Genomic DNA, 24,458 nt, shown 5'->3' with positions numbered 1-24,458 from the left:
GAGGTAGTATAGCCTTGAAAGCTCTTTTAGCTTCATCATAGGGTATCTGTCTCTTAACTTTCAACTCCAAAATTTTCCTTTCTTCATTATACACCCGACACATCTTGTTCCATACTGCATGATCCCTGGAGCAGTTTATACATTTTGGAGAAAGTATACAAGAGTCACCTGATTCGCGACCTGAGCCTCCACAATTTCAACTTCTATCCCTCCCGTTACATGCTATAGTGATATGATCCCACACTTCAAGCATTAAGTCATCTTGCGAACAAACTGTCAAACCTTAAGCCTGGGAGAATATATTCAGGCAATTCCAGGGTGTTGGACGTTAGAATAAATGTTGAAGTTCTGCACTTCTGTGACACTCATATTTTTCCATTCTTCATATAACTCCTCAAGGTCCATCTCCGTTATATCGGAGCAAGTCCTCACGCCTTTACAGTAGTTATGGGTGTTAAGCAACTCAGCCTCAACAGGGTAGTTACCTAAGCATAAGGCCTTGCATCCCAGAAGCTTAAATACTTGGATGAACATGGCAGTTTCAACTAGAAGTGTTCCATTTCGAAATGAGTTGACGGCAGAAAATGTTGGCGGCCAGTACCCTCCCCACCCCGCCCTCCCTCACAGATCGGGAAACATGCGGTCGCCATATTCGTGCTCAACCACTACTGGCGGAGCTCCTTGGGAAAAAGACAGCCCGCCCTTCCCAAGTTGCGGACACACTTCGTTGGGGCCCCTCCGCTGAGGCCTGTCCGGCTTGGGTGACCCTGCCAGTAACTACGATACCGCCGGCATAGCTTTCAGCGTCATTGAGGCACAAAAACGCTCCCGCCCGGCACTAAAGCCGCCTACAACAAAGCGGTGTTCCCGGAGAGGATTATGAGTAGAGTAGCAGAAACAGTAGAATGGGTTAGTCTGGAGAGATCAGTGACTTGGGACGTGAACTGGACTTATTCATTTCAACAACCATTCGCCTCAACAGCACCAAGGCTTCAGGTGGGGAAGCCAAGGCCCCCATTCTACGAAACACATCACTTTCCAACCTGCTCTTAACGATGGTCCCAGAGAAACAGGAAATTTTTTTTGTTCCGTCGCGTACATCTAAGGTACCCATTTTAAGAAATGAGACATTTCTTCGAACCTCTCATTATTATGAATTAAAGGTGCCACAGAAAGTGTGAACAATATGGAGTATTGAGAATAAAACAAAAGTAGTCTGAAAAGAATTTGAGGCATTTTAAGAGCACAGAAAACAAGAGTCCTCAACTAAAAAATGGTTCATATGGCTTTGAGCACTATGGGACTTAACAGCTATGGTCATCAGTCCCCTAGAACTTAGAACTACTTAAACCTAACTAACCTAAGGACATCACACAACACCCAGCCATCACGAGGCAGAGAAAATCCCTGACCCCGCCGGGAATCGAACCCGGGAACCCGGGCGTGGGAAGCGAGAACGCTACCGCACGACCACGAGATGCGGGCAGTCCTCAACTGCTGCAGCACGTAAAATCAGAGTTGACGCTATCTATCAGATTCCCTAGAATGATAACCATTATGAACCAAACATTTCTTAATGTTCTTATTGTTATTCAGTTTTCACCAAAAATCTGCCTATAACATATGTATTCTACTCAACTGAACGAAAAGGCATCACTGTGCCATTGTTCAAAAACAGCACGAGCATCCGTATTACATTTAAGTAACTCTTGCAATTTCTTTTATACTACAAGAATTTATTTATTTTCAATTTTTGGCAACACGCGAATTTCATAAACGACGGAGTCATTAAAATCGCCTTGTCGGCCGCAATGTCTTCAAGAGTGAGGAACGGACCAGTCTTGAAAACACAGTCTCTTCTCACGGTAAAAACCGAGTCGTCCCGTTTCAACTTCAGAAATATAGAAGACCAATATCATCATCATTAAGAGAAAAAGCAATAACTGAGTTGATGTTTTTAACTGCAGCGCCATGATGATAACATCACAACGGATACATAATGGAGCACAAAGAACATACAGATAGAGGAAAGAAGGTAGACTAGGGTTTAACGTCCAGTTGGCGACGAGGTCTTAGATACTGAGCAGAATCTCCGATTGGGGGAAGGGCGTGTTCTTTTGATAGGACTTAAGATATAAGGGGGCGATCAAAGAGTATCCGTTCGCAGACCGTACGTCTAGAATCGGTATGCCAATCAGGTAAAATCTCAGTGAGCACTAAGGCAATCATTGCATCGGCGCAACATGTTGAAGGTACTCTTTTGGAAAAACACCGTGTCCTGCTGCGCGAAGAAGTCCGTAACAGCCTGCTGCACATCCTCGTTCGACAGGAATCGTCGACCCATCAAGGCCTTTTTAAGGGACCGAAGTCGTAACATGCTCATGCGGAAAGATCACATTTATAGGACGGGTGCTCGAGTGTCCCGCACTTGACTTGGCGTGACTTTTGCGTAACGACATCTGCGATGCGGGGACGTTTGTTGTCACGAAGCAGCAGCATCCCTTGTCGCTGCTTTCCCGGACGTTTCGCCTTCATTGCACGCGCACCATTTCCAACGTTGGTTTTCGACAGACACACTGCCCCATAGTCTTCGTTTTCCGATGAATGTCTACTGGTGTTTCTCCTTCGGCAGCCAGGCAAGGATGACAACACGTTGGTCCTGTTTGGACGCATATTTTAATAACGTCGTCGTAGTTCACATTTCCGCAGTTGGTGTGACATTCGTGTCTTTGTGATGTGCGTGCGCTAAGTCCGATGCATATACTGCACTACCGCTTAGGAGTCGTGTGGCGCCGCAGAAACGCCCACGAACAAACGTTTTGATCGTCCCATTATGTTTTGGTTGACGTAAAACGCTGATCTAGATGAGTGGAGGTGAATTCAACCACTGTCCTTCCAACTGCAAACCAAGTGTTTCACTAAGGCGCCGCCTAGCTTTGTCAGAGGAAGAATGCAAGGTAAGTAGGATAGGAATTCGTATCTTATCGACTCCCTGATTATAGTGACGGCGCTCTGGCTCAACAAGTAAAATATACGTTTTTGTCTTTACGGATAACTTCTGCCAATCTCCAGCAGTCTTTATGCAAAACTAAAAACCTAGACCAGGATGGTGAGACAGCTATTTACAGCCCTCTTCCCACCCCCACCCCCACCCCCCACCCCCATTCCAATCAACAAACGAAGTAACTTTCGACGTCTTACACGCGGTGTTTTCTAACTTGGTGACACGAAAACTAGTAGTGATGTACGTGGGATTCGCATTACTGAGGAAATCCACCTCTGAATGGTCGACTGGAACTACAGAACGCCCAATAAGTGCGTCGCCGTCAGCGATTGGTGGGCTGTCAAATAGAAATAAATGCACTAAAGAGTTTTAATGGGTACTATTAATAGTACGTCTCATGAACATGGAAGAGAAATGGGCGGATAAAAAGAAGTCCAACAATGACTCATAAAATGTGATGTTCTACAGGGTTACTTAGATGACAAGTATGTCAGTGACATGAAGTTGGAGAAATTTTTATTTTCGAAAATTGATTGCAAAACTCTGGAGAAATGTCTGCTTCAATGGTGTATCATCTTAGGTCTGCAACCTTAGCACATAGTGTGGAACGAAAGGATACAGACAAACTTAAAGGGATTGCAGCAGGTGTCTTTAAGGATAAACTGCGGATAAGATCCCTGTTCGAAGGCATCATTCTACGACGCTACAGAGTGTCAAAGTTATAGAGACAACGTCTGCAGCTAGACACCCGTTTTGGCAGCAAACACACAATAGTGTAAAAACATGTCCGAAAGAACGGACACCACACATACATACACACATTAGTGTGGTCGTCACTATGCCCAACATTCACTTTGGCATGTGCGTATCTCGGATTTTCCGAATGGTGCGTGCTCCAAACACTTTCTTCCACCAAAGAGAACGTGCAGATTTCAAACTCAGAGTAAAAATGTCGACAATATTAAGTTTTCTTTGATCATCATAGTGCTTTGGAAGCCACTGTCTGAATTCCCTCGCCTTTCTCCGACCTGATAGTCAACTGACCTTCCGATCTGTAGTCTGAGACACCCACGCAGTTCCGAATTCCACAAATATCTTTCCTTTAACACATTTATAGCGTTATGCTAAACGAGTCAACGTCAGACCACCTACACAGAAACGAGTGCGCTGTCAACGTCCTCCAGCAGTTCGAAGCAACAAACTATTCATTCATGTCGGAACAGATAGACATGTACAAACTAACTGCAGATCCTCATAACTTCATAAAGTACGGACAACTGCGTGTCAGAAATGAGAGTTAAGTGATATGATGTTTCATTTATCTGTAAAGCCATTACATGTGGCATAAATGTCGATATTTCCGCAGTTATTCCTTTATGGTCTTCACAGTTCTCACAGTTCATAAAATACGCGTTTAGAATATCTCTCTTCTTTGGTCCTTAAGACTCCGATAATGCCACGTAACCTTGCGATAAAAACAATTACAGCAAGGTTAAAAAATCTTCCTGGCTAAATATTTAAGATGCTTCTAGAACCGCTGAAAGAATGCTGCAGAACCTTCCCACGCAATATCGTTTCACATCTAAGCTGCCATGTCCCCAGCCTTCCTCTGTTTTGGTCGTAGTAAATTCCAAGAAGGAAACAAAGCGTTCGGTAGTTATTGTATTTTCTGTATAATGCATTGCGTGACAAAAAAATGATACACTCAGAAGGCATGGTTAAATGTCATTTTAACTTCGTACACCTGTACACCACAGGCAGGTATGGAAATGTTTATAGTTACAATTCTCAGCGACAGGTGGAACAGGTACCAGAGTACGTTAGTGTTGTTTGTGTTTAGTGCTGTTACCGGGCCTGGTAGGGTATACAATGGGCGTGAACAGCGCCAAATATTGAGAGATCATGGAAGGACACGGAGAGGCATACTCGCGTGAGACAGCGTTATCAGCACCTGACAGCGTCTGAAAGAGGCCTCGTTGTGGATCTGAATTCGTCCTGCTGGTCGAGTCGTGCACTATCCAGATTTGTGGCGCATTCGGACGTGACAGTGGCCCGATGTTGGACTGTAGGCACTCTCGTCAAGTTTCCGTCCGACCACCACTACCTGTCACCTGAGAAGGAGTAATGGGCTCTCTAAAACATTCCGTGTTATCCCGCACTACTAGTCGAAAATGGAATTACCTTCCCATGCTAAAGGTGCCTTTAATACAGGCTGCGTTTGGAGTGGTGCCGTGACCAGGAAGCATGGCCTGTTGACGAATAGCGTTGCACTGTGTTCGACCGTTCAGCAACGAATCACGGTTCTGCACTACCCTGGGTTATCATCGCCAGCGAGTATAGCAGTGACTGGAGAGTCACAGTGGTGATTGGCGTCGCAGTGTGGGGAGCCATCAGGTATGAGTTTAGGTCGCGGTTGGTAGTGATAGAGGGAACTCTGACGGCACAACGGTACGTCAACGGATATCCTGGGTCCTCCTGTGTTACCTCTTAAACGACAGTACCGTGGTGCCATGTTTTAGGAGGACAATGCTCATTCACGCATGGCACGGGACACTACAAGCCGTCTATATGAGATTTATCATACGTTATTTACAAAGATATGAAGTAAATTTCGATGCATCCAGCTTTAATTACTACTGTAAATGTAACTGCCACACATGGCCCCGAAAAAGCAACGCAAATTATAACTGGAGGCGCATATAAGAAGAAAACTTGACAAAAGAAACACTCTATAAATACTGACACAGATAAATTTATCGCGGAAGAAAACGTAAATGACGTACCTTTTGGAGGAAAGAGTTCATCCATTTTGTGAAAGTCTTTTTCTGGATGGCAAGACGCTCCTCCTGCAGGGCGCGAATGCGGCCCTGCTCGAATTTGATAACGTCCTCCCGCTGCGTCATAGCGTTTCGTGGCGGGTCGTAGTCGTGCACATACTGGGCTGTAACAAAAGATACAGTTCCTCAGTTCATAGAATACATTAACATGGCCGATAAACATCACTTTCATGGCAAAAACCGAAGTTGCTGCACCTAGAAGAGTGTTACAATCGTTACCAAACAGGGATCACTGGAACCCAACATAAAACTCTTATAAATATTATTCAGCTCATTAACATCAACACAGAGCAGACTGTATATGTTTTGTTCCAATACAGGATGGTACGTTAACATCTCGATACCCAACATATGATCGGAGAGGCAGGATGTCAGTAGAGTCATTAACGCCTCATATAGCAAATTAAGACTCTTGGACTTAAAAAACAACACAGACTACGTATCGAATTTCGTCATTAACTGTGGAGCAAATGTAAAGCACCGAAGGTACGATGAAAAGTTGAGAATTTTTTTAAAAAAAAAGACGAGGTTATTTGTTTGAACAGTAGGGTCTTAGTTCATAGCACCTATTCTTTGTTCATCAATCACGGTTCGTCCACGAACACAAAACGCCAGTATAACAGCACTAAATTCGGGAACAGTTCTACATTTAGAGCAGAGTACATAATATGACATATATTACGTAATTTGATTTTCACTTTTCACGTCCAATTTATGTTTTCAAAAATAACACATTTTCAGTGGGGGAGAGGGAGAGAGAGAGAGAGAGAGAGAGAGAGAGAGAGAGAGAGAGAGAGAGAGAGAGAAACACCCAGTTCCCTGTTTTCTCTCGTTCTGAATTAGATCCATACCAAAATGTCCGGCCATATTTACACGACAAAGTACATATACTTTTACTCTCAGACCAACGAGGTATCTTAGTCTGATGTACTGCTATCCTGGTAAAGGCAAACCTCTGTCTTTTTGATCTCCACCTGTTGCGTTTTTCATAATTTCTCCTCGTCACATGGAGAGCATGTACCTGCTAGATCGCAAAGTTCTCCGAAACTACTGCTTTGAGGCCCGTGGCTGAAGTCTGAAGCACCATGATCGTTTGAGACGGAGCAGAAGCTTGGGACAGGAATTCGGTCAGGCTCTTCAAAGGCACCATACCGCTCGTTGCCTTAATAACGGCTTCCATGCAAAACCTAAATCTGGTGGTTTAAACTTCCATCTTACAAAATGCCAGTGGGGACAGATACTCTCCACAACAACTAAATACTACGGTCTTTCGGTTTGCATCTTCCAATTTAAGTACCAAACGATATGCGCATTAATATATGTGAGTGTGATGAGAGTGTGGCCCGATCTGCATCAGGGACCTACCAGGCTTACAGGAAATATGATTTATAACGCAAAGAGAATACCATATCAATATAAATGATGAAAGCTGCTAAGCTGCATTGAAAACAAACCTCATTCCAGCGGAAGAATGAACATTGGCACGTAATTATAAGTTTTAATCATTTATAACCATATATCGTATCATTGCATGGAGAGCTGAATCAAATCAGTCTCAGGGCTGAAGACCATAACAACAACAACAACAACAACAACAACAACAACAACCACCATATATAATCTAAATCATCTGTTTCCTGATGTGTCCCATCCATCTACCAATAGGTATTTGTCGTCCCCGTTGCCGCCGCCGTAGTTTCATTGAGGGTAAGGACATGCGACACTGCAGATGGTAATCCATTCGTTCAATTGATGATAATCTCGGCGGGCCCCTTAGCCAAGAAAAGAGGATATGCTTCGGTACCGGGTTCTTTCCGTTCCATAGTGATCCATAAAATCAAACACGCCTACGCTGCAAAGAATCCGATCGTAGTGATCCACGTACTTCATATACACGTTTGGACACTTCGTAATATGTCGGAGGAAAGCAATGGCCAACTACATTCAGCAGGACCTTATCCAAGATAGTGACGCGGGTATTTTACACAACGCTAATTGATGATTAAGGGACTGACTTTCAACTCCGTTCTTTCCAGGTGTTCAACTTTGACCACAAATCGAATGGCTTTAAGCTATATATAATTTCTGATAATCGTTTGTTTTCATAATCTGTTGTAGTAACCGCGTTTTTAACTCATTATATGAACTTCACAACGTATTATAGATTTCTTAGTACACAGTTACTATGGTCTCTTGTTGGTCGTAACCGAGGCATTCTGACCGATGGGATGTGACCACCATCCAGCATAAGCACTTACCACCACCACCACCACCACCACCATTATTATTATTTACACACTCATTGATTTTTGCCAATTGTGTTCATTTGTTTCTAAATAGCTCTATTTCATTACATAATTTTGTTTATGTAAGACCAACTGTATTTTATTTATCAACTGTCGAATCTCGTGTGACATTTGATTTCGTTTCATCATCTTGTTATCTCCGACATATCCTGCACTTTATATCGAAATCTTTCATTCTAAAGTTTCTCCGTTTATGTGTCTAGAATTTGTGATACAATTCGAAGTTTATACTTGAAATCTTCGAATTATTGAATCCGAATCTGTCTTAATGCGATCCATCCTTCATAGTTTTGTGTCTTGTTTTGTTGTAAATATTACTCTCTTGCTGTCAGAACGGTTTTAATAGATAATTCAATTCTTTTGGGTCTTTTCCAAGTCCATTTTATTTTCCGCTTTTGTTTGAATTTATTCATACTGAATATTTCGTTCTTATAAGATGAACAGACCAGCGTGTTTCCCACACAATTTTAGTAATAAAAACTTCTTGCAGCAAGGAAAACGTTCCATAGTCCATGAGCGTTGGTTATATCTAAGACACACCACCTGACTACCTTCAGTTCATTACTTTAATACTTGCGCTGCAGTCATGGACTGTGCGGCTTGTCCCAGTGGAGGTTCGAGTCCTCCCACGGGCATGGGTGTATGTGTTTGTCCTTAGGATAATTTGGGTTAAGTAGTGTGTAAGCTTAGGGACTGATGACCTTAGCAGTTAAGTCCCATAAGATTTCACACACATTTGAACATTTTTGAACTTTAATACTTCTCCAACCCTCACTGTGCCACCAACAGTCGCCAGAGGTCGCCCGGTAACATAGGCAGATCGCTTGTTTACAGTGCGTCTGATCTCCGACAGTTTTTGGCAGGATCAAGGTTAGAATCCATTCTAACCTCCTTGAGAGAGGGATAGGCGCCGCGACGCCTTTATGCTTAGAGACGAGTGCCGTACTGCGGCTTTTGCTAGTAAAAGGACGCCGAATCCATGTGAATGAGCTATATCTTTCTAGAAAAGAATGCGGCGAATACTGCACACTCTTTCCTGAGTTATTGGAATGACTATAAAAGTTTTACGAATATATGATATGAGAGGACAAACGTTCTATTACATATTCGAGATGATTCGTGGTGACTTTAGAAAGTAAGACGACAAACACTCTGCACAACTTCAAATAAATTTAGCAAAACACACACTTTCAATTTTATATATATATATATATATATATATATATATATATATATATATATGGTGTTACCAAAAAGGTACGGCCAAACTTTCAGGAAACATTCCTCACACACAAAGAAAGAAAATATGTTGTTATGTGGACATGTGTCCGGAAACGCTTACTTTCGATGTTAGAGCTCATTAAATGTCCTCCGTTAGCGAGGATACATGCATCCACCCTCCGTCGCATGGAATCCCTGATGTGCTGATGCAGCCCTGGAGAATGCGGTATTGTATCACAGCCGTCCATAATACGACCACGAAGAGTCTCGACATTTGGTACCGGGGTTGCGTAGACAAGAGCTTTCAAATGCCCTCATAAATGAAAGTGAAAAGGGTTGAGGTAAGGAGAGCGTGGAGGCCATGGAATTAGTCCGCCTCTACCAATCCATCGGTCACCGAATCTGTTGTTGTGAAGCGTACGAACACTTCGACTGATGTTAGTACTGTAGAGCAATGAGTCGCATGTCAACACAAGCACCGAAGTCAGCATTACCTTCCTTCAATTGGGCCAACTGGCGGTGAATCGAGTAAGTACAGTACATAGTGACGAAACTGAAATGTGCTCTAACATGGAAATCAAGCGTTTCCGGACACATGTCCACATGACTTCTTTTCTTTATTTGTGTGTGAGGAGTGTTTCCTGAAAGTTTGGCCGTACCTTTTTGTAACACCCTATATATATGGAAAAGACCAGTAAAAGGAAATAAAAATTATTCGTAAACAGTTTATGCACACCTACAGAAACCCGAAAAAGATCCACTTCATTAACTAAGAATCAAAACTAATATACGCCATTTTTCTTAGTCGCACACAAAATTCAAATGGTTCAAATGGCTCTGTGCACTATGGGATTTAACATCTATGGCCATCAGTCCCCTAGAACTTAGAACTACTTAAACCTAACTAACCTAAGGACAACACGCAACACCCAGCCATCACGAGGCAAAGAAAATTCCTGACCCCGCCGGGAATCGAACCCGGGAACCCGGGCGCGGAAGCGAGAACGCTACCGCACGACCACGAGATGCGGGCGCACACAAAATTTTTTTGAGGTCATAATCTAGGCGTAAAATTTATGATACAGATTTTGCCTGTGTTGGCAGATGACATGCCATCCTCAGGATGCCATAAACTCCTCCTTTCTTGTACTATAAAAATTTCTCACGTAGCCCAGTTCGACCGAAGATAAAAAAAACTGATATGAATTGCAACGACCGTCTTCCGAAGTCTGTTCTTCCGGACGTTGATATAGGCCGCATACGTACTAACTTAATGGTTTGAAAAGATCTCCCAGCTTCGGCCGATGTCGGTCGTCAGCGGAATACCTCAATGACGGTGACCGCAAGACTTCAAGATGCTCGCACGAGACAATAGTAACACAACCCACGTCGTGACTAATTAAAATTAGTGCTAAATAAGTGTTCGAACATTGTCATAAAACTTTCATCATAATGTAGGTTAAACATTACTGAATTGATTTTGCTGGCATAATTTATGTCACTGCATCATCATCCCCCCCCCCTTTCTGCCACCAGCCCCAAATCAATCGATCAGTTCATTTTAATGAATCTAATTCAAATTGTATAGATTCCTTGTAGCAGGATAAGCCATGAAACCATCTACACCGTTCGCCAGTGATGCTATCTGAGAGGATCTTTGGCATTAGTGTTCAGAAATCATAGGTTGAAACATATGTGACAACGAAAGCTGGAGCCGCGCTCTGTCAGCTTAACGATTAAGGTGTCTGTTCGTGAACAGCAGGAAATTCGTGTTCGAGTCCTGGTCTGGCATATGCATTACATGTAGTCTTCAGCATTTGTGATCGATCTTCGCTGATATAACTCCTTATAAATGCATCTTAATCTATTTCATTCCCATCACACAGACATTTCCTTTCAATGATTATAGTTCAATCCCATGTATGATAAGCAAAGTGTCCAAAGAGACTGACGTAAAATATGACCAGTGCTTAACCTCGGAACATCGAAGCCTACAGCAGTACAAGACCTGTTCCCATACAGAACATGTACAGGCCGATGTTTTCGTTTATTTATGGTGATGCAGTTCCAGTTTGTCAGTTTCCTTCGGTACAAAGTAAAGCGGACCGTTTGGAAAGTTGTGGATATTTACTGTCGACGCTAGCTGCAATGAACGTCCCAGAACATATGGAAAATGTACCAGAGAGTGCGCAGTCCCAAAGGGCGCGCAGCTTGTTTTCCTGACAGTTGACTAAACTCGTCAGCTCGCCAATGACGTAGTTATGTTCAGACTGGTATCAGAAACACCTCGTAGAAGTTGTTTGAAGAAATCCTATGTTTCCGAAGTGAAACAGGTAAGAATCTCTTTTTCAGCTTTCTTGATGTAGCTCTGGTAATGTGTTGCAGAAGTTATACACAGAATATACGAACAATAGCCTCTAATTCTTGATTGCATTTTGAAAGGCTGGCTTGGAAACTATCACACTGCATCCACATGTTTTGCAAATGTGACGCGTGCTGCCATGTGTTGACTTTGGTTGGATTCATTGTTTCTGTATGAAAGAGTGCGCATATAACGTCCCCAAACAGTATGTGCTTTCTACTTAGGATTGGTTGATTTGGGGGAAGGGACCGAACAGAGAGGTCATCGGTCCCATCGGATTAGGGGAAGGATGGGGAAGGAAGTCGGCGCAACCATCACGGCATTTTCAAATGGTTCAAATGGCTCTGAGCACTATGGGACTGAACTTCTGAGGTCATTAGTCCCCTAGAACTTAGAGCTAGTTAAACCTAACTAACCTAAGGACATCACACACATCCATGCCCGAGGTAGGACTCGAACCTGCGACCGCAGCGGTCTCACGGTTCCAGACTGCACCGCCCAGAACCGCACGGCCACTTCGGCCGACACAGCATTTTCCTGAAGCGACTTGAGTAAATCACGAAAAACCTAAATCAGGGTGACCGGACGCGCGTATGAACCGTTGTCCTTCCGAATGCGAGTCCAGTGTGCTAACCACTGCGCCATCTCGCTCGGTATCTCTTTAGGGCACAGCTGCAAATTTGCGTGGTTAAGTTCGAAGGATAAGTATCGTTTCTGAATGACTTCAAATTAAATACGGAAATCAGACAGGAGGCTCATCTAAACTGAAGAGCTGCTCAATGAGGACGACAAAGAATTGTAAAGGAACACAACAATGATTGCCGCTGCTCTTGGTACGAAGGAGACTGCTGTAAGGATAAGACTGAAAGGTGTGAGTAGAGAACATAAGATTCTGACGTTTCTAGAGGACTGGATCCAGTGCACTGACTATGGGAGATGGTTCTACGAACAGTGTTCTTCATTTGAGGGTGATAGTGCGTTTTGTGACATTTGCTAAATCATGTCTTGCGTACTCTTAGGCGCAGGCGAACGAAAGAGTGCCCATTTCCCTTTTTTTGTATTTTTTATAAGTTCAATTATAGTATTACCTCTCTGCTGCTGTAGTTTTCTGAACATGTAGATTTTGTGTTAATAAATATAAACCTAAAATGATTTTGTTTGGAAAAGTATTCGCTTTCACTGTTACGCGCCAACCCCTGAAGAAGATAAACTAGTTATACATCACTATCATTCGTCTAAAATTAATTTGCTCCATAGCACGCAAAAAAAAACAAGATTTTTCCAGTGTTTCAGTTCCTTATAAATGGCGCGTACTAACAACTAAACAATGATTAGATTGTGGCCACAACCGCTACAGTAATGACGGGCGGTGGCTGCAGGGGGGAGGAAGAGGGGGGGGGTCGATGGTCGCGTCTGTACTCAGCGATTACGCAAGAAGGCCGAACAAACATCAATGAGCTTTACAAATGTCGACAGAACGCTAGTGCCGTAGTAACACACACAGGTTGACCTTCCTTATCTCTTCCTGATCCATTCAAACAGAAACACGTATAAACTAGAACCTTCCAGCTGATTATTTGTGTATCTACCGGTCAAGAAAGATGTCGATGGGCTAGATAAAAAAGATAGAACTTTGTATCTACCGTAGGTAGGGGCCGATTCTTCTCGCTTCAACAGTTGAGCATGTATTCCCTATGAATTCCGTTTCCATACACTTCACAGTGAGACGACTTAAGCGATAACAACATAAATTATCATCTGACTCATTCGATCATCAGAAGGAGGCTATGGCGTTAAATAAAAGACTGTTTTACTCCTTATAGTGCTGCGTAACTCTTCAGTCCGTAGTAGCGTATTTAAACACCATTTCTCTCCTCTTTGTATACACAGCAGGATACCTTTTTCGATCAACCTAACAAATTTACGGTCACTGGGTACGAAGAAGCAGCTCGGATTGGACAAGAAAGAGCAGGTAACCAAACATGGTCTTGCTGAAGAAACGATCACAGTATTTGCCGTAAGCGCCTTAAGAAAACCGCAAGAGTAAGTCAGAATGCTAGACGGTGTCTCCAATGCCATGAGTGTGCCACCATATTTCTCTGTACTTTCCTCGAAGCGTTTGAAGTATAAATACAAGTCTAGAATCGCTGTACTAGTTGCGTGGGAATCCCAGTTTGATAAAAAAAAAGACTGTCTCCATGCTATGAATACATAAAGTTAATACATGACTGGGGCAACAATTTTTCCATTGAACACTACATTGAGTCATTGAATTTCGTTGTCATTTATCGAGGCCATACCTTATTTTTTAAGGTAAGAGTACGAGTTCACGTCACCCAAAATGACGCTTAGTGGCGAGAAGGGGTCAAAATTCTGCCAGCGGAATTACGTAACAAAAAATCGAAAAGTAATGAAACTGCTGAGTTTCTATTGAAATACGAGTATCGATTACAATGATCGTATTGGCGCACTTAACGTATTCAAGAGCTGTTTATAATATGAGAAAAACAATCGAAAATTGATATATCAGCTCCCTATAAAAAGACTTACTATCAGAAAGGTAAGTATGTGGAATCCAATCAAGGTTACTTCATCAAAGATAAATTTCGCGAAAAGATCTCGCCGCAACAGAAAATGCCTTTGTTTTAATCATTGCCACCCCAGTTCGCGTATCATATCCATAACACTCTTCCCTATTTCGCGATAATGCAAAACGAGCTGCCCTTCCTCGAATTTATCTATGTCCTCCCTAAATCCTATCTGGTAAGAATCGTATACTGCGCAGCAATACTCCTGAAAAGGAAGGACAAGCGTAGTGACGGCAGTCTCTTTAGTAGACATATTACATCATCTAAGTGATTTGCCAATAAAATGCAGTCTTTGGTTCGCCTTCCCCGCAAGATCTTTGTGATCGTTTCATTTTGTTATTTGTAACTGTATATCCTAGGTATTTAGCTTAACTGACAGCCTTTAAATTTGTGTGATTTATCGTGTAACCAAAATTTAACGGATTCCTTTTAGTACTCATGTGGATGAACTCACATTTTCCTTACTCTGAGTCAAGTATCACTTCCCGCATCCAAAGGATGTCGTACCTAAGTCATTTTGCGATTTGATGAGTTAACTAGATGGTGGGTGACAGCATCAAGACTGCACAGATTGTCTGGGAGACAAACTGTGCAGCCCTCTTAGATTGTTTCCAGATGTAGATTAGGAACAGCAGAGGGTTCAAAAATGGCTCTGAGCACTATGGGACTAAACTGCTGTGGTCATCAGTCCCCTAGAACTTAGAACTACTTAAACCTAACTAACCTAAGGACATCACACACATCCATGCCCGAGGCAGGATTCGAACCTGCGACCGTAGCAGTCGCACGGTTCCGGACTGCGCGCCTAGAACCGCGAGACCACCGCGGCCGGCAACAGCAGAGGGCCTGTCACACTTCCTTGGAGAACGTCAGATATCACTTCCGTTTTACTCAATTACTTTCTGTCGATTACTGCGAACTGTGACCTTTCTGACAGGAAATCACGAATCCAGTTCACAACTGAGACGATAGTCCATAGGCACGTAATTTGATTAGAAGTCGGTTGTGAGGAACGGTGTCAAAAGCATTTTGTGAAATACAGAAATTTTGAATCACCCTTATATCCCCGGTCGACATCACTCATTACTTTATACGAAAAGGAGCTAGTTGAGTTTGAGAAGAACGGTATTTTCTGAATATGTGCTGAATGGTACACCAAATGACAATTTTCTAACTAAGAAATCCTTGTTACATAATAGTTACTGCCACAAAAAGGTATCATCTTAAAGAATAGCTACGAGTAGCTCTTATAAACTGTCCCATCTTCATACACATCGTTTCTGTTGACAATATTTTTTATGCATGTGTGATTATTCATCGTTAGTATTATTTTTTACTTTATATACAGACCTTACTCTATACGACAGTTCAGTGACGCTTCTTTGGTCACACAACGTATCAGTAAATTAGGGTATATTTTAAGAGTTTATAGATTCAACTACGTCAATGCAGCAGAAGTATAACTTAAGTTTTTACAGTTTCTGCGTCGTCACTCTCAAGTCACTGCATTGTACATAGCAGAAGATATGAGAACTGGGCAAAATATCATAAACATAACGTTATAGGCATCTTATTTCTAGTGTTTATTTTCTAATCCATCTATATTGGTTTGCACTGGTAAATACCAATTCTTCTGAGTGGTCAGTACTCCTATGGATATTTTGCTAATAGAGTTCTATTCCGTTCATCCTTCCAAACCTTCATCAGATTTATGTGCAGCATTACGCCTATCAGTAACAAAAGCTGAATTAAATATGAGGAATTCCTTTGGTTTTGCTTATACATAAGCTCTCGCAAAGATAATGCACAACAGTCACAAGAAACTCAGTAGTTTGGAATTAACAAAAATTGACTGTGCTTGCATTGTACCAGTAACAATCACTCATTATTTCACTGGAAACAGGACAGTGCGGCGACAGCTGCAAGCAGAACAAACCTACCTTGAAAGCTTTCAGTCTACAGGAACAGCATTCCAATGTATTGCAAAACTAGCTCGTTGCCATGTATGCGTACGGTTCGCTTTGAAGATACCGCGAAGTTTCCTACCGATACGTACGTATGGGGTCAAAGTTACCTTAAACAAATTTTCGCTCTTGAAATCTGTGGTGATAGAACTTTCTTCTGTCAACATTTCAGCTGTCTTATTCAACTACTCAGAAGTCAATAGTGCTAGTCATGAGATCACATCCCTGAGTCTTAGGATACGAATTCGTTGATCATTGACACTGGATATTTTCTCAATCCAAAAATAACATGTTTTATTTGTCAGTCACTATTTTCTATAGAACCAGATATTCTGGACCTCACATCCTTACTTTCGTATAACTGTTAAGGCAGTTTTTCACTACCTAGACTAGCCGATGCTTTTGCAGTCATAAGACATTTCGATTTAATTGGCACAGAGTCACGTGTCATTTCACGGACTAGAAGCACACCATTAAACGGAAATGGCAGAAATATGTTTTTATGGTTGAAAAATTGGACGTTACTTAAATTACTGTCAGTATGTAAAGATAACAGGGTAAAAGGAGAGTAGAGCCACAGCACCAACATTTAAGAGCACTAAGAAACAAGCTATGGAAAATCACTGACAGAATGGGAATCCCCAATCATCTCACAGAAGTACTGAAAAACCTGTGTAATGCAGAGGCCAAGACAAATTCTTTCAGAATCCAGTAACATGACGTCAAAGAGCAGCTTTGTCTTATGTTCAGTTTTATTTAATTTATGAACTGATGCTGTCATTCTAGACTGGAAAACATCTACAGTTTGGATTTGACAATGACATAAATAGCCACAGCTCTGTCTTGACACAATTGTTTCCCGACAATCACGTAACAGTTCCAGATTCTCAAAACATACAATTCCGCAGCGAGCTCTGTTTGGACTGAATAAAGTAATGAAACAGTAAAAAAATTGAAATACGTTGCACAAAACGGAATCCGTGGCGATTTGTGAACCTTTTCAAGTCCGCTGCAAGTTGAATATTAATTACGAATCCTTAAACCGGTCAGCCCACTTACTTTCCTTGATTGCACACTCTCACCTTTTGAATAATTTGCTACTGGAAAGAAAATTGAAAAATATACAATACGTGGTACAATAAGGAGAACGCTAAGAAATCAAATAAAGAGGGAAATAATGCTGAAGTTTTACAAGACTATGGCGGTAGCTGCACTTATATATTGGGATGAAGCGTCGGTCTTCATTAGGAACGACAGAAGTGAAGTCCAAGCCTGAAATGAGATTTCTTCAATCGATTGTGGGGATGACAAATACAGATAGGAAATGAAATGAAGGCATGCGGCGCGCACACGTAGCTTAAGCCCTAAAATCTTAGAACAGCGTCTAAACTGGAGGTCTCATAAGAACGTATGAGCAATGTACGTTTGCCAAAATCGATCTACAGGTACAGTCCAGTCGATGGACTAAAGAGAAGATGGGCATGTTCGCAACAAGTCGATTGACATGATGCTTGAAGAACAACATGAAGATCTGAAGGTGACGGGTTCAACCAAAATGCTTTTATTTCAATTAATATATAATGACTACACCAGAAATCTGGTCTTCTGCGGGACATCTTCACACAGTACACGGTGTGATGAATGATGATGAAAGACCTGTGCTGTCCGCTGCGCCCAGCTCGCTGTACATTATGCACAAGGGTGGTGACCTATATACAATACGACAGGACAGAGTAGGAAATGAAGTAATGCATTTCTTGTCCTTGCTGCTCTGGTACTGAATTATATTAACCGGATGATAACTTTGAAAATCAAACTGGTTTTGGTTTTCGCTGTCCGGGAACATGAAACATATTTCACATCGATAGCATTTTAATCAGCATCACAATGTGTTTTGAGTATTCTAAAGTGTTGAGCAGAAAATGAAATTAGGCAGTCGACGCACAGTTGAAGCACCCAATTTCTCCCTGCTCCAGTCTCAGAAAACACCGTTCACAAGAGTGTTTCTGGTACACAAGAGTTTTGCTCTAGATGAGACTTAAGTAAGCATTATCACTAACTACACAATATACGCTCCTCAATGATTAGTTTAATTCTGTTGTGTCTGCCTACTGCGTGAAACAATTTGAACTGTTTGGACGCATAAAATGAAATGAATACGTAGAAAATTAAAGAAAGACATTTCTGGCGTGTTCATTAAAGAGGGAAAGAATTTTTTGACCTTTCCTCCTGGAACTTAGCGTTAAAAGCTGAAGAACAAATAATCATCCTGAGAACGTTTACTCTGATTATGTACTACAAGTCATCGCTCCGGTTCTTACTAAGTTAGCAGAAGCATGCACACTATCCTTAAATTCTTCCCGCATTCGTCTAATCACAAAACTCAGACACACGTGCAATCAAGTGATCAAACGAGATGTCTGCGGGGCGTCATTAAAAAGGAAGTTTCAATTAATACTCGTCAAGTATTATCTATTTCTGATACTGGCTTACGAAACGAAAGGTATTCTGTTTCAATCCAATACTCGTTTATTACTCCTCATACGTATACCTGGGAAGGATAGGAAACTCAGTAAACAGTCGTTTTGCCTTCGCAAAGAGCGAAACCAATATTTCTTTGAAATAAGTGCTACTCGAGATACGACTGCTCTGAATTTTTACTGTATTTTCATTGGATAGTAAGTAATACCGACAATATTAGTCCTCCGGGCAATGTCCTTAAAAATGGTTAACAGTTAAATGGAAGAATTATATCCATTAATGAGAACTTGTCACATAAATATAGTTCAAAATCAGATATCTTTCTCAGTTCATCACACGTCGAATGCAGAAATATATTTCATGGAGGAAGAAAGTTTCAGGTTCTCGTTGTCGTAGACGGCAAGTATAACGAAGGGAAAGCGCCGAGCCTCGGTAAACGGCTGTACAATGAGTTTAAAGCACATTGCAACCTTAACCAAATCCGGGATTATATTGCTTAACTGTGTATCTGCTGCTCTACACTTCTGATCGCCAGCTAAGTTCTCGTTCACAGCATTCCAGAGCTTCACGAACAGGTTTATTATAATTTCCAGCGTATAGGCAGTTCGGTTTCAAGGCCCCGTGGCCTTCGGAACTGAAAGTGACACTTAACGCTTTGCAGGCTCACATTAACAGCTGTGATTGTTTTCATATCTGTGACTCACGCGTATAACTACTTGATAATTTAGCTTCAGTCAAAAATATCATCGAAAAAAGAATTTTAACGTGAAATGTATTCAGATACAATCGCTATGTAGGGGCCCACTCTGGAAACTTCATGTGGCGAAAGAAACCTCAAAATATGTTTTCTTTATACAACTATGAAACAATGTATTTAAACAAACGAAATACGGTTTGGCAAATGAAGAAACTAAGTATGTTGCAAAGCTTTCTGGACTTTAAAGCCGTAGCGCAAAGGACTGCTCTGCCTTGCCACAAGAAAAAGAGTGACTCTTTTACAGAAGTATGACTATCTGAAATGTAAATCCTGTTATGCCAGTTTCTGCAGACCGGAACGTCTACGGCTGTTTCTCCCGTTAGGGGCTTGACCGACTAACGCACCACCAAGGAAAGTGCGCGCTTCCCGCACACTTCTAACGAAACTGGGAATCACACGTAATCATCCATCATGTCTCTCTTTCACGTATCTTCCGTAGACTAATCTTGTGTGAAATTCTCTTTATATGGAAGCTTTACAGCCAACCTTTTATCTGTTCATAATGCTTCAACAAGCAGGCTGCCATTTTTCCACTTCCGGAAAATGTTCTTTTGATAGTTTATGAATGTTCCAGTTTACATCTTTTACAGTAAAATAAACGCATTGCTGTTTAATTGAGTACTAACTTATAAAATTAATGTCACGTACAATGTGAGTTTCAGGTTCGTATGAGATGGATGCAGATGATCAAATACAAACGAAAAAAATAGCATGAAATCGAATAAACCGTTCGGCAGCACTGAGAGTGGTTTCAGGCAGATAACGATCAAGGCTGAAGTTATCTTTTGAGCTGGATTTAAGTTCGCCCCCTTCCAGAATTCTTCACCTGACGCTGAGCCAAAACTTTTTTCATGTAGCTCAAGTAGCTTAAGAGATTAAATATTCTTTACGTTGTGCTCCACAGCTTTGATACGAGATCTTTTACATATACCACCAAAAAGATGATATAGAACTTTATTCTTCTGAAACAAATTCCGAGTGGTTCACCATCCTTTGGAAGATCTTAAAGTCTGAAATGTTATATATCGTATACAGATGATTGAAAAATAATCCATTAACTACATTTACAATACATTTTGCAATAATGGACATATGATACATACCATTTTAAAATTGTAAGTCTGCCAGAAGATGACGAAATAGTCAAGAACAGCTGCAGAAAAAAGCTGTGTAGAAGTTTTTTGTGATACAAATAAAAATAGTTTAAGAGATTTTAATTGCAACACTAGCTTTTTGCAACACTAGGCACAGTACGAGTCGCTAGCATGAAAATAGCACATCTAGTTAGAAGTGTACGGGAACTGGTGATACAGAACATTAAAACAATGAAAACGAAAACAACGTTGACAGTTATCAACATATATCAGTTTACACATATCCATCAACGAAACCCACACATACTTAAGTATTGCTCTTAACTTCTACCTCTGGCAATTAGCACCAAGTGACAACCTTAACAAAGAAGGAAATTTTGTTTAAAAGAATTAAAAAACATGTAAATTCGGCGAACGCAATACTGTTAAGAGGGAATTACACATATGTAAGGTGCAGACTTCAAGGGCCAGAAATTACGACACAGGCCTGTGCCAAAGATGTTTCAAATGAATCCACTCTCACATTTCTTACGTGGTTGTTAAGTGAAGTTCTCTGAACTGCCCAACACACTTTTAGAGTGCCTCACGTTGGAAAAAGTCTATCTCAAGTGACAGCAAGCTACATCGATGACACAAACTTTAAGAATTGTCGAGCGTTACGGGATTGTTGGACTCGATGACGCTAGCGAAAGCCATTCCCACCAAGGAATTGTTCATGTGACCTATCAAGCAGCTCCCAGAATTAATTTTGACTCTTCAGCGGTGTGCGAGCGGATATGAAGATTTCAAAGCAGCCAACTGACGATCATATACATTTACACTGAACAAGATCTCGAAAATACAATAACGAAAAGCCACACCCCCCCCCCCCCCGCCCGACCAGACACACACACACACACACACACACACACACACACACACGGTAAAAACGTTTCTAATCGTGGCTGAGAAATGTTGACTACAGAGGTACGAGAAACTAACACAATGATACAGAAACATTAAGATCAATCGTGACTTAGGTCCTAACATTGTATGGTCACAAAACATTCTAAGTCACCAAAGAACAAAACTAATGAGACCAGAAGATTCCCAATGGGTTTTAGTGGATAATAACGATATTTTACGTCGTAATGTAGCTGGTAGTGAAGCAAGAGTGTACAAACAAGACCTTGAAAGGAAAACGTCCGTGATCGAATGTACCACAAACAACGCCAAGGAAAATTACAAGTCAAGTTTATGCTGCGGAACCTAATTTAATATGACACCACGAATTCATTATAAATTATACATTCTACGCAACAATTAACATCACAATTTCAAAGCTTAAGAAAAGTGAAAAATACGAATCCTTTTCTTTTTGTCAATGAGCTATATATCGTGCGAAGTATCCGCAGGTATATTCTAATGGAAAGTAAGAAACTAAAGTCTTTTTGATGCTGATGTCGTTATAGGACGCGCACTAGTTGACAAGAGATGCGTGAGGAATGCCGGCCGTAGCCTGTTAAGGAACTGTGGCGATAAACTTAAGTAATTAAGGGAAAGCACGGAAATCTGAATCGAGATGGCCTGACGGGCTTTTGAACTCCAATTTCCCTGAAGACGAGTCACGTATCACCCACAGTTCCACTTCGTTCAGTAGTGGTATTCAAAAATGAAGCAAGCAGCTCTTTCTGTATGATGAATTCCCGAACTTGGTTTCTGAATTACCGCAACCACCTTTAAAACTGACGCGTTTATGTAGTTGGAAGTTTTCAGCTGGAATCATCCTTCATTGACTAAAGATCTGGGAAAATTAACGTGGTCATTATCTCTGCAACAGTCTTTCTCCAGGGCCACTACGTTACTTATGCCCTTGTTCCTGGTATGAAATCCACATTTAATTCCTAAGAGTAATGGACATGGGGACAGTGGACAGACTGAGTAGCGGACGTCCCATTTATTGCCGAAACCCTGCGGTCATCAGCTTCGTCTCGATCCGGTGAATTTGGATGCAAAAGGCCATCTATGTAACCAGTTTGTCTCCGCCGCCAGGATCGGGACGACGTTCCAGAAATGTTCCAGAAGGTCTACGACCGAAGTGCTTCGGGCCACGCAGGCTCGTGGAACGTTAACGAAGTTCTGTGAGGGAGCAGAGAGCGCTGCGTGGGAAGGCAGAAGAGTTGGCTCGTCTACGGCAAGGCGAGACAACGGTACAAACCAGTTGTAGCGGCCAGACGGGGGACAGCCAGAGAACGCGGAAACGGCGTGGCGTGGCACACCTGCTGGCGCGCCGCGCTTGCAGCTTCCTCGCTGCCGAAGACTGCCTCTGCCTACCCACACCACGCCCCACTTCTTTTCTCTCACTCGTTCTCCATGCGTCACACGTACCACTGTTATGAGCACTGCCACGGAAAATACTCTCACTGAATTCCACAGATGAGTACGTAACTGGCTGTTTACCACACCTTACCAGTCGACAACTACACAATGTTTGTGCTGGAATAACACGAGAATACTGCCACTGAAGTATTTGTTTGTTTGTGGATGTACTTTTCCTTAGTGTAGAACATATTTCTCATCCAAGGGTAGGATTGCAAAAACAGGCAGTTTTTGTTGTTGTGGTCTTCAGTCCTGAGACTGGTTTGATGCAGCTCTCCATGCTACTCTATCCTGTGCAAGCTTCTTCATCTCCCAGTACCTACTGCAACCTACATCCCTCTGAATCTGCCTTGTGTATTCATCTCTTGGTCTCCCTCTACGATTTTTACCCTCCACGCTGCCCTCCAATGCTAAATTTGTGATCCCTTGATGCCTCAGAACATGTCCTACCAACCGGTCCCATCTTCTTGTCAAGTTGTGCCACAAACTGCTCTTCTCCCCAATTCTATTCAATACCTTCTCATTAGTTATGTGATCTACCCATCTAATCTTCAGCATTCTTCTGTAGCACCACATTTCGAAAGCTTCTATTCTCTTCTTTTCCAAACTATTTATCGTCCATGTTTCACTTCCATACATGGCTACACTCCATAAAAATACTTTCAGAAACAAATTCCTGACACTTAAATCTATACTTGATGTTAACAAATCTCTCTTCTTCAGAGACGCTTTCCTTGCCATTGCGAGTCTCCATTTTATATCCTCTCTACTGCGACTATCGCCAGTTATTTTGCTCCCCAAACAGCAAAACTCCTTTACTACTTAATTGTCTCATTTCCTAATCTAATTCCCTCAGCGTCACCCGATTTAATTCGACTACATTCCATTATCCTCGTTTTGATTTTGTTGATGTCTCGACTCTTATAACTGCCATTTGGTTTCTGGACAAATTGTAAATAGCCTTTCGCTCCCTGTATTTTACCCCTGTCACCTTCAGAATTTGATAGAGAGTATTCCAGTCAACATTGTCAAAAACTTTCTCTAAGTCTACAAATGCTAGAAACGTAGGTTTGCCTTTCTTTAATCTAGCTTCTAATATAAGTCTTAGGGTCAGTATCGCCTCGTGTTTTAATATTTCTACGGAATCCAAACTGATCTTCGCCGAGGTCGGCTTCTACCAGTTTTTCCATTCGTCTGTAAAGAATTCGCGTTAGTGTTTTGCAGCCATGACTAATTAAACTGATAGTTCAGTAATTTTCACATATGTCTACACCTGCTTTCAGTAAGAATAAACAAACACGAGTCCTCCACAGATTTTTTTTTTTAAATTCAGAAACAGCGTCCCTAACAAAGCAAACCTATAATTATACAGTGTGACTGAGAAGTCCCCTTACGCCTATATCAAAACAAAACAGTATATTGGATTACTTACACACAAACTATTCATCAACTATGTGTGCACACCACGATAGCTAACTCGTATCTA

General features: G+C 41.7%; 1 protein-coding gene across 8 annotated transcripts in view; it reads right to left on the bottom strand.

The window, feature by feature from the left end:
* Positions 1 to 24,458, bottom strand: part of LOC126299183 (spectrin beta chain, non-erythrocytic 1) — a 440,083-nt gene that overhangs the window by 247,445 nt on the left and 168,180 nt on the right. For all 8 annotated transcript variants that reach the window (XM_049990953.1, XM_049990949.1, XM_049990952.1 and 5 more), the window contains exon 2: positions 5,788 to 5,945. In XM_049990953.1, coding sequence (XP_049846910.1) covers positions 5,788 to 5,907 — 120 coding nt within the window. In that variant the 5' untranslated portion in view covers positions 5,908 to 5,945. The remainder of the gene's footprint in view (positions 1 to 5,787; positions 5,946 to 24,458) is intronic.

The sequence above is a fragment of the Schistocerca gregaria genome, chromosome X (assembly GCF_023897955.1).
Source record: "Schistocerca gregaria isolate iqSchGreg1 chromosome X, iqSchGreg1.2, whole genome shotgun sequence".
In the NCBI taxonomy this organism is placed as follows: domain Eukaryota; kingdom Metazoa; phylum Arthropoda; class Insecta; order Orthoptera; family Acrididae; genus Schistocerca; species Schistocerca gregaria.
This window is presented reverse-complemented; position numbering and strand designations above follow the sequence as displayed.